Source organism: Labrus mixtus, chromosome 23, assembly GCF_963584025.1.
Source record: "Labrus mixtus chromosome 23, fLabMix1.1, whole genome shotgun sequence".
Lineage (NCBI taxonomy): Eukaryota > Metazoa > Chordata > Actinopteri > Labriformes > Labridae > Labrus > Labrus mixtus.
In genome coordinates, this window is record NC_083634.1 from 11,629,359 (window position 1) to 11,643,596 (window position 14,238).

At 41.2% G+C, this 14,238-nt stretch overlaps 1 protein-coding gene across 1 annotated transcript in view; it reads right to left on the bottom strand.

The window, feature by feature from the left end:
* The window catches only part of LOC132958274 (adhesion G protein-coupled receptor L3-like), a 220,426-nt gene that overhangs the window by 45,409 nt on the left and 160,779 nt on the right, over positions 1–14,238 (bottom strand). The window contains exons 12-13 of the mRNA XM_061031001.1: positions 6,023–6,206; positions 983–1,105 (exon numbers count right to left, since the gene is read on the bottom strand). Of these exons, the coding sequence (XP_060886984.1) occupies positions 983–1,105; positions 6,023–6,206 (307 nt within the window). The remainder of the gene's footprint in view (positions 1–982; positions 1,106–6,022; positions 6,207–14,238) is intronic.

Consider the following 14,238-nt stretch of genomic DNA (forward strand, 5'->3'; position numbering starts at 1 on the left):
AATATTGCAAATAAACAGCCAATTAGTGTTGTTTTTTTTCCTCTACCTTTTTGCCATAGTAACACTTAAGATGTCCTGTTACTCATGAAAATGAATACTGGAAATAATCGCTCTGTTGAAGCTTTGTAGGCGAAGAAATCAGAAGCTGTATTAAACCGCCGAACAAGAAACCAATCTCAGGTCTGCCTCAAAAGTTTCAAAAGAAAAAAAATGTCAAAAGTTAGTTTAATTTAATATTGAAAGATATTGAAAGAATGTGTTTAGCTTTCTGACAAAGCCAGGATGTTCTTTTTCTTGTAATGATTTTCTACTTTATTTCTCTCCTCCTCCTGTTGCCTCACTTTTCAGCACACACTCCCCCCCCCCCTCCCGCTGAGTCTGAGATCGCTCACCCAGATGAAAAGAAAACTATTTGGGTGCTATAGCGGTGGATGACGGGGGCCGTGCTACAGTATAATGATCCGCCTGGGCCTGGCTGGACATGTTCTTAGTCATCCAGCTGAGAGGGAACCAGGCACAGCTTGAGTTGATTCTGATTTGCATGGGCTGATAATAAAGTCTAAAAATGGGGCTGAGGATGGCTATGCATTGTGTCTAACTGCCTCATTTACAGTTTAGAGGCAGTGCTCGAGTGGAACTAATTCTACAGCCAGGGTGCTATTTGAAAAGTGCAGAACGATTGGTGTGCTTTATGTGCAGCACAACCAAGGATTTGAGAAGCAAATTGAATGTTATTCACAGGCATCAGTAATGATATTCCTACCAAAGAAATGACTGGAGCACCATGCAATGTCACACTCATATATGGGTGGGTGGGTGGGTGGGGGGGGGGGGGGGGGGAATCTCAGAAAGTAAAGCAGAATTTCTAACACGGCCATATAACATTTAGCTTTAAAAATCAGATAATTTACATTCAAACTGAATATTACACTGACTGAACACTGAACAAAAAAAAAACAAATAAAAGATTTTTTGGTCTCACCGTTTCTTCCATGCTGCTTGAGCGTGTTCGCTGACAGGTGGATGGAGTTACCCTGTCCTCCAGTTTGTGGGAACTTCAGATCCGGCAAATTCCCGTCTGTGCTCATCCTCGCGACCTCCAGCTCTACACGGATAAAAAAAAAAAAAAAAAAAACAGAACAAGAAAGAAATAATCAATAATCAATAACTTTGTTTTTGCACAGGCTGATAGACATAAAGTGTTGCAATCTGCTGAATTGTTAATGCTGCACATCTTTTATTAAAAAAATCTTCAATCTTCTTCACTGAATATTTATTCTGACTCTTTTTCCTGTTTTTCTCCACTGAAAAAGTATCAATATGTGTATGAAATGTTGGCTCATAGGCCGGGATGTTTAGGACAAAGAGCAATGAAGACATAGATGTGCTTTGTCTCTTTTGTATACCATGCAGTTATGTAAAATGCAAAACACAAATGCACATTTTTTTGTAAGGATAAAAACGGTTGCAGACATTGTTGTTAGCTGTCTGCAGAGGCACAACAGTTTCTTATATTACGAGAAGTAGTTTGTTTTTTTTAGGAATCCAAGCATGTGTGACAAGCTTTAAATGCAACATTGCCTTTACTGATTGCAGAGGAGGAGAGGTTAGATTGTTGCTACAGGCATCTTAATCAAGTTACCATCAAGTGTTCAGGTGGCATTGTTTCCTCTTCAACTGTAAAAACAAAGGGGCGTCTTTGCCCGCTGTGTGAAAAGATGCCTCGATTTGAGGGAATCTTTTTGTCTCGAGGAGCGTTGAGAGCGAGCCGCACAAAGACGAGATAAAGACCAGCTTGTAAAGACGAGCTCGCTGCTGCTGCTGCTGCTGCTGCAGCTCAACAGCTGTTGTGTCTGAAGCAGGCTCCTAATTTACGGTTCAAAGACTCCAGCGTCATAAAGCAGAGGGAAATGAGCTGCTGATAGGAGCCTGGATGGAATAAAAAAAAAAAGAAAGAAAAAAAAAAAGCTCATTCCATCAACGTTATTATGGCAAGATACAATTGAGTTTAATAAAGCAGTGGAGTGTGCTCTACTCTCAAGCACCGGTGACCTGTGTGAATACAGAAATGTCACATGAACTCTCAAAGCGCTGCGAAGAGTCCGTTGATTCACTGCCAGGTGGAGGTGCAGAGGAGTAGATGCACAAATGTCAAATTCCAAAAACAAAAAGGTGAGAAGTACCCACTAATGTGGTTTGCAGATATGAACAAACAAGCTGCTGCTATTGGCTAATCATCCTACTCGTCAGTTCAGATGGAACCATGTAGTTTAGCTTGACAATGTATGTTACCTGATGACAAAACAAGAAATCCTTACTTCCATGTAATGTTCAACTATTATCAATATTTATTATCATTTGTGACATGGCTAATGTTTAAGTGTTAAGTGTTAAATATTACTGCTGACATAGATGCTGCCCATGCTTAGTGTAATGGACTAATAATCAATCAAACAATTTCCAAACCAATACGTTGTGTCATCTTATTGATTTCTCAAAGCTCCTGTGAGCTGGTCATGCAACAGACTGACATAAATGTGGATCTATTTGATCTAAAAAAAAAATCCAACAAGACTATTAGCGACAAGATGTCTCATTTCTATGTCGTAACATTTAGTGCTTTTAAGCAGTGCTGGGGGGGTAGGTGTCACACACAGTGAGTTACATTGTCCACAGGGTCGCCAAAATCTGCACAACCCAAAGTCACTCACCTGAGCTCAAAGTAAAAAAGCCTTCTAGTAAGTGTGTCGATGTACAGTACCACTGTTTTGTAAAGGTGTAAAGGTGGATGCATGCTGATGTCATGGAAACGTGAAGCAGAGCTCTGAGCAAAGTTCCTGGGGCTGTTGTGTGATTTTTTTTTTTTTGCGGTTCTCTAAATCTCACAGAACTGCTGTTTTCTTTTTTTTTTCATCCTGATTAACAGAGCTTTTAGAAATCCATACCCTCGACATCCATTTCTGCCAAGAAGTGTGCCGTTAGCTCCTTGGATCTTTCACAATTTGACCTCTGAGGGATGAGGAGTCCTGCCATGTTTATCCTCATTTGGACAGCCTCTCCCTCAAAATGAAACCATTTGCTGTGCCTTGATAGAGGCGTCTCATATTGAAATGTAATTGAATTTTCTTCAAAATGACGACTGATTTTAGTCTCAGGCTATATAGGTTGGTTCCAAACACGACCAGTCAATTCTAAACATCTACACCTATACATTTCAGGACACTACATTCGCCTTATCCATGCCCCAATACACCGTGCTTCCAAAGCGAACATATAGACCGGCAGGCAGATTAGCTTTCAACCTGAAAGACATTTTCATCACGTGTGGCAAACAGAAACCTGATTAAAGCCCTGCTGAGGCATTCAGCTGGTGATGTGATGTCTGCAGAGTATGACACCTCTGCCTTTGATAAAGGTTAGTGCCAATGAAAAGCTCAGAAAGGGCTACTTTTAATCCCCCCCTTTGTATCATACCAAGGCTTCCCATCTCTTAAAACAATACGAAATAAAAACCTCTGCATTAGGATTCTCTTGTGCTTTTTTTTTTTTTAAAGGCCAGGGGGTTTGGGTGATACATTCCCATTCAACTTAGCAAAGACAATACCCCAGCGAGCTCACCAATCCCAGGATTCTAGGCCCGCCTCTGGACTAGAGAAAGCATTTTTCTTCCCCCTCTCCGCCTGTCTTTCCCCCCGTGTGGTTGTGTAAAAGAGCTTACCATGGGCTTTGGGGAATTTTCTTTGATGCCATAGTAGTTGCTGGACCCAGAGGCTATACCTTCAAAGCCTGCCTAAATAACACGCTAATCGGTAGAAATCTGCTCATGAGATTATCATGCAGGGGGAGTGAGGCGCAGACAAAGCTGCTCGACGAGCACACGCGCCGCAACGTGTAAACACAAACACAGACACAATGGGCAAGGAAATATCTTTCAAAGCCAAGAAAATAGATCTCATTATGGGCCCGGAACGAGGCTTCTTCTTTTTTACTCTTCAGTGATGCACTTTAAAGCTGGCTCGCCCTGACATTGAGAAAGTGTCACCGGGTGGAATGCATGTGAAAGCTATAGCCGGCACCTGCGCACATAAAAAGCCTTAACTTAAGGTGTAATTCAAGGGGAGTGATCAATAATTAGCAGCTGCGGTGATTACCAATGTTTAAACCGGGGGCCTCCTTGTCCTCATTTAACAACCCTTGCATGGCGTGAGGGACTGGGTGGAAAGAAACAGAGAGATAAGGCCTAGTAAACATGTCACCAGCCCATAATTAACCAGACTACCCCTATGTGCTATAAAATCTCACTCCAGTTGAGCAGACCCTCTCAAACGAGCCCAGAATCTACTTAATACCCCGATGAATTGTGTGCCAGATACAATAAAATCCTTTTTTTAATCATTCTCCTTACACTTGCCTTTAAGTCAGTAGACCTATATTTTTTTTAGGTTGCCATGGTAACAGGAACTTGGGGAAAAAAAATCCCCCTTTTTATATAAGAGCACAGGGGGGCCACTCCATCACATTTTTTTTTTCTTAATTCCCTTTGCGACTTCAGCCACTAATGGTTATTCAATTCGTTTTCATGCTTTCTGAATGCAATAAAATGTGACTTTTCTGATGCATCCAGTTTGTAAAATGATAGTTTGATGACAGAGGTTCCATTATCTCTGCTCACATGGTGTTTCTACACACAATAATGAGCGCTGAGCCCTGATCTGTGCGACTAGTGGTTAATTCCGGCTAATAATCGACGTGAATATGAACACAATCATTTGAGATAATTGTCAATTTAGCAGCAGCCTGCCACCCGCAATAAGAATCACTGCCGAACTTAACCTCCTGTGAGAAGAGAAAGCGTTAATCCAGTGACCTTCACACTAACGCCGCAGTCTCAGGAGCTCTGCTGTCAATACGAGAGTGCCCCCGATCAATAGCACGAGGTGAACTCTGTAACCCCCGTTCAACTGGTCGGACCGGTGAACGATGAAACACAAGAGAATAATGTCAGAAGAAAACCTCACAACGACCGTAAACCACACAATTCTGCTCTTTAAAAGTTGCTTCTAAATCCCTAAATATCATAATTGACAATGCTGTGTTCCTCCAGCTGAGCAAATAATCAGTTTCCCAGCAGCTTGAGGAGAAATTAACTTAATTCAGTCCAAACTGGTTAACTCACACAGACAAAGACAAGCAAATTAAAAGTGTGCTTTGCTTTCTGGCAGACCCTTTTTATTGCTTTCACTTCAACGAAAAGAAAACAAACATTTAGCTATTTAAACTCCTCTTCTACGACAAAACGGTGTGCTTATTGTTTAAACCTTCAGTGTTCAGACTGACATTTACAGTGTGTAGAGCCTGGCACCATTTCCTGACTGGAAGTGATCAAACAAGAGAACATTGGACTGTTTCTCATTTTTCCGGATAACAACACTCGTTCCTGCTTCAGGCTTTGGCGAGCATGCTAAGCTACACGTAGCTCGTTCGGAAAAGCAACCCCCGGTTGTGTCGTTGCAAACGTTCATGCACTTTCTGAACCTCCACCAATGTATTTATCAGTCAAAATTGACCCCTCACGACCCTGATGTTTGCACTTTCTCTCTGACGAGGTAGAGAAAAGGCGAGTCTTGAGTGAGCACCCTGGAAAAGTTTAGAAGGATCGCTTTGGAAAAGGACTAATATTATTAAGTGTAGAAAATCTCAAAGTGCTTCCTGAGGAAATGAAGATGAAGGAAATGAAAGATGAAAGAGGCCGACAATCGCAGTAAATATGGATTTTTTTTTTTTGCCCATTGGCTATATGCAACTAGGAGGTGGACGGCGTAAAAGTATACATCGTCCACCATATACTTGTTTCAATGAGTGAGCGGGGACTAAAGTTATAAGAAACATATTTAGTTAGGTAGTTGAACCTTGGCAAGGAAGTCCAATAGCCATGTTTTGGATTGGCCAGAAAACTCCCCAAAGTAACCTCCACTGAGCAGTTTTAATAGAATCGAATGAAGCGCCATTGGCATATACTCACGGATGTTGTCGGTGTTTTCCTGCACTATGTCTGTCTTCAGCAGGTTGTCAGCCAGCACGAAAGCGCCCTGCTCCACCGTATCCAGCAGCATGGTGGCCGCCCTCAGCTGCTCGCCGGTGCTCAGCTCCCTCCACGCAGCCTGCGCATGCGGCTGCAACAGGTTGTTGACCGTCTCCACCATAGCCTTGGGAGGCAAAATCATTGGATTTATTAGAAAGAATGGACTTCGGCTGGCCATGGACGGCTGTTGTTTGACATGGTGAAGTAGAAACACAGTGACATGAATGGAGGAAGATCACAGACAGTTTGGAAATGGAAAAACCAATCAAATGCTCCTCTTGGATTGGTCATAAAAGAAAGAATCTGAAAGAAAAAACTGCTCGTTGCTGTGTAATTGTTTGACCCTATTCCAAATGTTTAAACCAGTTATGCATCTGGCCATGGATTGCAACCAGTAGCAGCAACACCTGAATCTGAAAGAACTTTGAATACGTTTTTGTTTCTGCCACTTTTTCGCCTACTTCAACTTATCATGTTAATGAATGAGAGCTACAAGGCTAGAGGCCAATCCTTACATGACTTAAGGCTATAGTCTTTAATTGGTGTGATTAATGTTCTTCCATGCAGACAATCCCAATGCACAAAAGCAGTAGAAAATAATAGCTCAACATTAAGTCATACCGTTGGAAGTGCAAGGTATTTGCCGCAACCTTCCTGCATATTAAAAGCACATTACAGCTAGTACGCCTTCTTTAATCTGCCCACAACAATGCTGAAACTTGTAAGCAAGGAGGAAACAAGAACATTTCCAGAGACAAGGTGAAAAATTAGGAGCCATTAAAGATTTAAAAATGCCAATGGCAAGATGTATAAAAGGAATGCTAATTGGTCAAGGAAAGGATTTTATTTCAGGAGCCAATGCTCCGAAGGGCGAAATAAGCCTGACTAACCTGAGCGTGAAAAAAAAAAGAAGCTATTTCGAACCCAGTAGGTGGTCAGGATTATCATAAAAGTATGTTCTCTTGCTTGCTAAAAATAGACAAATTCTCAAGTTCCAAAAAGGAAATCTTGCATCTGAGGTAAAATTGCTTCACACTTCTTCAAAAGCAGTTTTTCACGTACTTGTGACATCCTGAAGGTGGAAGCTGTGATACAATCACAGAATGTCATGCCACAGATATCTCTCTGAACTTCACTTTGATCCCCTTTTTTAATCAATGGGTTACATGGGAATAAGATTTTTAAGCATGACACCAAATGCGTGCATGATAAATAGGCAAAGATCCTAAGATGAGTCATGTGCTCTGATGGGTTGAATGATTTCCTGATCAGGAAAAAGGGGAAAAAAACAAGGTTTTACAGAGTAAGCATGAGAGTTATGGACCCCTCAATTAGCTTAAAATGTTAAGTTGTACTTTTGTTTTGAAATGCTGTGATAGGAAGAGGAGACGGCAGGACTGATTGTGTTCAGCTCACTGACGCTGGCTGAGAATTTCAAATAGCACCAGCTGGCTTTTCCTCATTCAAAACATACCCTGCACACATTAAACCAACCGCCCACACACACACACACACACACACACACACACACACACACACACACACACACACACACACACACACACACACACACACACACACACACACACACACACACACACACACACACACACACACACACACACACACACACACACACACACACACACACACACACACACACACACACACACACACACAGAGAGAGTGAAAGACTGACGCAAGAGCGAACACACACCTCTGCACCTGCCAGTACACAGAAACACAGACAAAACTCCATGCACACACACACAGGCAGTCTCCCAACTTTGATGTAATTATTCATTATCTGCAGCCAATCTCCAATCACACCTTTTGACATTCAGCCAGAGGCAGAGGTTGATTCACTCTCAATTAAGGCGTTCTTTTTCTTCAGGCACTGACATTTCTCTTCCCTTTGTTCACCATGGAAAGATTTTTCTCCAGCACTTCTTAAAACACTAAAGTAATGGTTCTTCAGGGAAAGGATTGATGGATTTGCAGCTTTTTTTTCCGCATGCAGGGGAGACAAGAACAAGGTGGAGGCAAAGCAGCGGCATGGGTCATAAACTTATAAGGAGGATACACAGAATGGATTATTAATAAACAAGTTGAATAAAATAACAGAGGGCATGGTGAAGAGTTATGCATTGGAATTAATATATGAATATAGATTAGTTTTCTCACTGGCCCTTAAGGCTTTTAAGTCTTTAGAATAACAGCAATAAAGCTGACTTTCACTCATGGTGCATCATTTTGTTATACAAAAATGCATAATGCTCGACAAACTTACTTACTTTCAAACCAGACAATAATAATATGATGAAAAAAGTGTAGACAAGTCCTGAACTTGAGCATATGGGACCTAAACTAACGTTGTTGTTTTTTAGACTAAATTAAGTGACAAATTCAACGAGCGACAAAACAAAACAAAAAACTCAACATCCAGTTGAATAACCTTTAATTCCTTTGTCCAGTAAAGTGCTTCCAAGACTGTTATTAACTTATTTTGAAAAGTGAAACAATTTAAAAATGCCACACTTCAAAATAGCATTGCTGTTTTGCTACCTCCAGTTTAAATGTATTCCTCTGTGTACAAATTTGATTTAAACGTTCAAACATCGGAAGGAACAGTCATATTTGTAGAAATGATATCGCTCGCTCTGTGGCAGGATGTAAGACATGACAAATCTCACCCAACCTGTGTCAGAAGGGGCGTTTGGAAGCTACAGCTAGCAGTTGGTTAGCTTGGTTTAGCGCAATTTATTTTGCCACAGATTAAACAAGCAATTCAGGACTTGTTAACAGGCGAGCTTTAATGGTAAAGGTAGAATCATGTAGACAAAGCCAGCTATACATTTTCCACAGCTTTGTTTAGATGGTATGCAATGCTAAGCTAATAATGTCAGCAGGAAGAATAAGAAACTTAATCTAGCAGCACTTTAGATTAGCACAGCACAATACTTCTAAAAGAAAAGGTTATTTTAAGATATTAGTTTTCAATTTTCAGCAATGGCGTCCTTGCCAAAATCATGTCAAATCTGTTTATTTACATGTTTGTGCATATCAAACCCTGCTAAATCCCCTTCCTATTCTGTGTCAGAATATGTCTACTGACAGATTTTGCAGCCAAGGGTGGATGTAAAAAGTCCATCCAAAAAAATGCCATAATTGATTTTTGCATTGGTCCCGCCAACCCCTCCTACGAAACGAAACCTGCAGGTATATTTTTGTCTCTCGTCTTGTCTACACTAGGAAGCAATTGAAAGGCGAGCATTTGGGCAACATCATTCCCAAAAAAAAAAAAATATCACTGGTGCTGTCACATGAAGCGTGACCTGTCATTCTGGAGAAAAACATGTCACTCATCTCTTTCTTTTTTCCCCATGTAGAAAGTGACGGCCCGTGTCCTGGGCGATGTTTGAGGTCTTTAATAAAATCCCTCCCCATGTAAAATCCCATCCAACCCACGATTTAATGGAAAAAGACATCAAACCAAAAGACAGAAAAGGCATCTAAAAGCCATTTTATGAGATCCTGAAGGTTAATGGATGGGTTTAGTTTAATCCAAGTGGACACATACACATCCAAAAAGCTCTTTAATGTAAGTGCTGGAGCAGGTGAAGTCTGGAATATATCGAGAGACTATAAACACACATGACAGCTCATGTTGACAGTGCTTTAGTTTAGTTCCCCAGTGAATTTTTTACTGCACACTTGGCTCCTGATAGCTGAAGTTTCCACTGAAGTTAGGTAATTGTTTGACTTTGGGGTAAATTTTCCTCTTGCTGATAAACAGATGAAAAGACTGATACTGTACTCTCGTTTCTGTATGAGTAAAACTAGGCTAGGTTGTTTTAGCTTAGCATTGGGGCTGGAAACATGAGGAAACAGCCGGCCTGACACTCTGTAATTATCTAAATCAATATAATTAACTTCTTACGCCAGCCTGTTGAATACAAAAAAAAAATAATTCTTGGCAACAGGCAGTGCATTTTTTGAGTCATGTTGTTCATCCAACAATTCCATTAAGATAACAAGGTAATGATGATAAGGTTATGGATAGCAAGTGGATAATGCATGGGTGGCTGGTTGTTAATGGATAAATAATAACTTTAGTTAAGTTTATAATTCATTTAGAGAGGCTGATGTTTTTACATAAACCAGACTTCCATTCCTTTCCTCTGCATCATGCAGAACCGTGCCTGTTCGTGTTCCTGCCATGTAATCCGTCCCCATATGGAGAATCTTGTATCTCTATGTTTTTCATGCACAGAGCAGGATAATTGCATTTTGAAAAAAACGCTTGGGCTCGTTCTGCAAAAATGTATGGGATCAGTGCACGGAGGAAAGCATCGTTTCCAGACTTTGTGGTGAAAGCAGAGCGAGGAGGAAGGAGAGGTGGGGAGTCGGGGGGGGGGGGGGGGCACCCAAGCACAGCAGCACACCAGGACCATCATCATAGTCTGTGCAGTCGAGTCGATCTGCTATTTTACTGCTATTAGCGCACTGCCACTCCATCTGTCAAATGTAGCAGCTCACTCCACTGCTGCAAAATCCCATTCATTTTTTCAGCTCTTTTATTTCCTTGCACTTAAAAAGTAAACGGGCATATATATATATATATATATATATATATATATAAAAAAGACATTCTACTCTCTGGCACATGGGGAAATGCTAATCATTAACAGGACTCACTTCTGGAATGTTCCACCAGGAACAAGGATGATGACCGGGTGTGAAAAGCTGCAGTGCACAGGCCATTTAAACCAATACAGGAGGAAGGAAGGGAGACGTGGACATTAGCATGCTTTTGGCAGGAGTCCAAGCTAACCCGTGGTGTGTGTGTGTGTGCGCTTCTATCTGTGTGCTGATTGATGAAATGAACTCTGGGTCTGGGAAATTGATTCTGGCTGAGGCTGATCTCCCTCTCGTCCCTCTCTGGTGTGCAATTCTCCCCGGTCCTCCCTTTCCTGCTCACAAGTTGGTTCCTCCTCGCTTGTTTTTCTTGCACTGACATTAAGGATGATCACAAAAAAAAAAAAAACACAAGAGGCGGGGAGGGGAGGACGACGACAAAGATGGTGGGATATCTTGATCTCGCTGTCCTCCTCTGTCTCTATAAAAGGACTCTTTGCACAGGTGACGCTCTTGCAACATTTCTGTTTTTCACTCACTGAGTTTCATTTCACCTGCTTTTAAAAATCATCACCCGTCTTCTCTGACAATCTCTGCAAACTTCCACTTAAATATTTTATAAAACTCTGTAGTCAGGCAGGGATTACCTGTGTGTGTTTATTTCTGTCTTTAGTTTAACCTTACTATTGTACAATTCCAAAACATCCCTTTATTTCCCTTGACTGCAGAGACAGGCAGATTTCCATTTGAAATACTCTGATATCAGAGACAAGTAACATTCGTTTATAATATCATTTTCTGTTTTTACTGTTGATCTAGATCAGTGAGACGGATCTAATGTGTTATATCCCATATAACATGAAGCTAATGTTAACGACACAACGGTAAATTCCCGTAAATGAATCCAGATTCTTCCACATTCTCTCCACACCTTTGTTCAGGCAAAGCGCTGCACTTCAGGCCACTTGAGGCGGTCCCTGTTTATAAGCATCTGGTTATCTTCATCCTCCAACAAATTGACTACCAGAGAAATTTTTATCATCTCATTACATCCCCGAACGAGGAGCCTCCCTGCGTTCTGCCTGCTCTAAGGTCATCCTGCGCTGCGACACTCCCCCTAGTCATCCTCGCTGTCTAAGGTGTCGTTTTAATGAGGGGTCGGAGCGCAAAATCCTCCCTGTGTGCTGCATATTCACACTCCACGGCCCCTACTTAGGCACGAGATATCATTTGATGTGTTGAAATGGCTTTATTCATGTCTGGATTTACTGCAAATGCCACTTCTCTGACTTACTTTTAGACTAAAATGCCGCAGGACAAAGCATTTCCAACAACAAAAGAACATAATCACAATAATTGGCGACCATATTTTCTGTTCCATATGAAAAAGCTGCTATTAAATTGACCAAAAGGCATAGGAGGTAGGCTTCTATTTTTATCACATGTGCTCCAAATCCAAAGGCAAACAACAAAGACCCATCCCTGCAGGGGCAATGGAGAACATAGGGAGTGGATCATTACACGTTTTGTAGCACTATCAAGGCTAACTCCCAATTTTGCTGGGATTAAATTTGATATGACACTTGGCAGTACGGGTGATTATGAGAACAAAAAAAAACCAGGAAGTTTCAAAAGAAACCATTGTAAATTATTGTTTCATCTGCGTAGAATCAGCACAGGAGGGACATACTTCATGTAAATGCCACCACAAATTAAGTTCCTCGTGTTAAAACTCGCTGATCATGCTAACAACATTAAGACCTCCCTTGCAGGCAAATTCAAGTGTTAGTTTACCACTTAAACCTGATAAAAATCCCTCCTCATTTCATTAAGAAACCAAACTCAAGCCGTGTACATTATGTCCTCCTCGCACACCTGCACGCACACAATTTCCCAGAGTACTGTCTGTTTTCAGCAGCGTGCACAGGGACAGCAGAGGCAGGTGCGCCTCATATTAGCTTTGTATTCCTCTGCTAATCCCACTTATGTCGACCACCAGGGCCCTGTTGGAGAAAAACACTGCCCAAATTTCCCTAATCAATGAAAGTCCCTCAAAGGCTGTGCGGCACGTGCAGTCAATGCCTGTGTTTACCTAAGGCCACAGATGTTTCTCCATTATTCTGCTTCGTCAAGTGAAAGCTCTTCAGTGTTGTTTGCGCTCCTCAAATAAGCGAGGGGATGGAGCAGGAGAGGAGATGCATGGCTGAGTATTGTGTACAGTCATGTTTGGAGTACAAGACACCCTCAGAGTGCATGCTGAAATCTGGAAATATGGACCCTGCAGAGTGTTGGCATAGACACAAACAACATTTTTTTACTTCACTTCTTCTTTATTTGTACTCTAAAACTGTCTATATCTGTCCATAAATCCCTCAGTTTCATCTATAACACAGGGATATTTGTGCAGTTCTTTATGACAGAATGAAATCCATAACTGTAAGGGTTGACAATCTGTTTGTTATTTTTATGATTAATTGTGATACAGCAAAGTCTTAACATCTGTTGAATAATCCAAATCTTCTCGTACTTCGACATCTTTCTTTAAAATATTAATGACGTTCCTGTCACGCAGAGCTCTAATGTGTTGTTTAGTTTAAAAGCTGGGGTAAGCATCTTTTGGGGGGGGGGGGAACTTGCAAGAGTAAGCTTTTAGAAGTATCGTACCGCAAAAATATGTCATGGCCACTCTCTAACACACGGGCGTGAACAAGTTTAAAGAACGCACTGGAGATGACCATACTCCATCATTCTTCTGCAAAAAAGTTGACTTCATTTAGCTCTTGAGAATTGTGGCTCGTTGCAAGAAATATGCCAAAAAAAAGTTTCTCAAACAAATTGCTGACCCTAGCATAAAAAAAACCCCCAAAAAAACATTTGTTAGGATCTACCAAAACTAAACTTTAAATGGTGAGCAAGTTATACACCATATGCTACACTTAGGGATAGGATGCTTCGATTCTGCTGTCAAAAGGATCTCGTCAGACTTCTGTGTTCAAGGTTGCAAGCAGTATAAAGAGAGTGACGGCTGGAAGCTAGCTCAGACAGGCAACTGGAGCTGCACTGCGGCACACCAGCAATGCAGTGAACCTTTCAAACCAAGCGTGAGTTGTCATACTGAAATGTGATAAATCTGACAAGTTGTTAAGATTTCACCAATCCTAAGGTGATTGAGACGACAATGGATAGTAAAAAATCCAAAAAGGACACCTGGACAAACCATTAGACAACAGCTGAAGTTAGCCCTCAGTAACTAGCTCGCTAACATGACCAATTGATAGCGTTACACTACACAAGAGAATAAAGTTTGTGACTTCTGTTTAATGATTATTATTTTCATTGGTTTTGTTATTTTAACATGTGACACTTTAAATCACTAAATGAAGCCAGGAAGTGGTTGAATGATGTCATTAGCTGTTGTGTAACAGTATCTCAAGGGTTGTTTCACCTTGAGTTTTACCCTCCTGTTCATTGTCTTTTATTTCGGTTGCAAGTCAATTAATAATGAGCGAATTGACAGA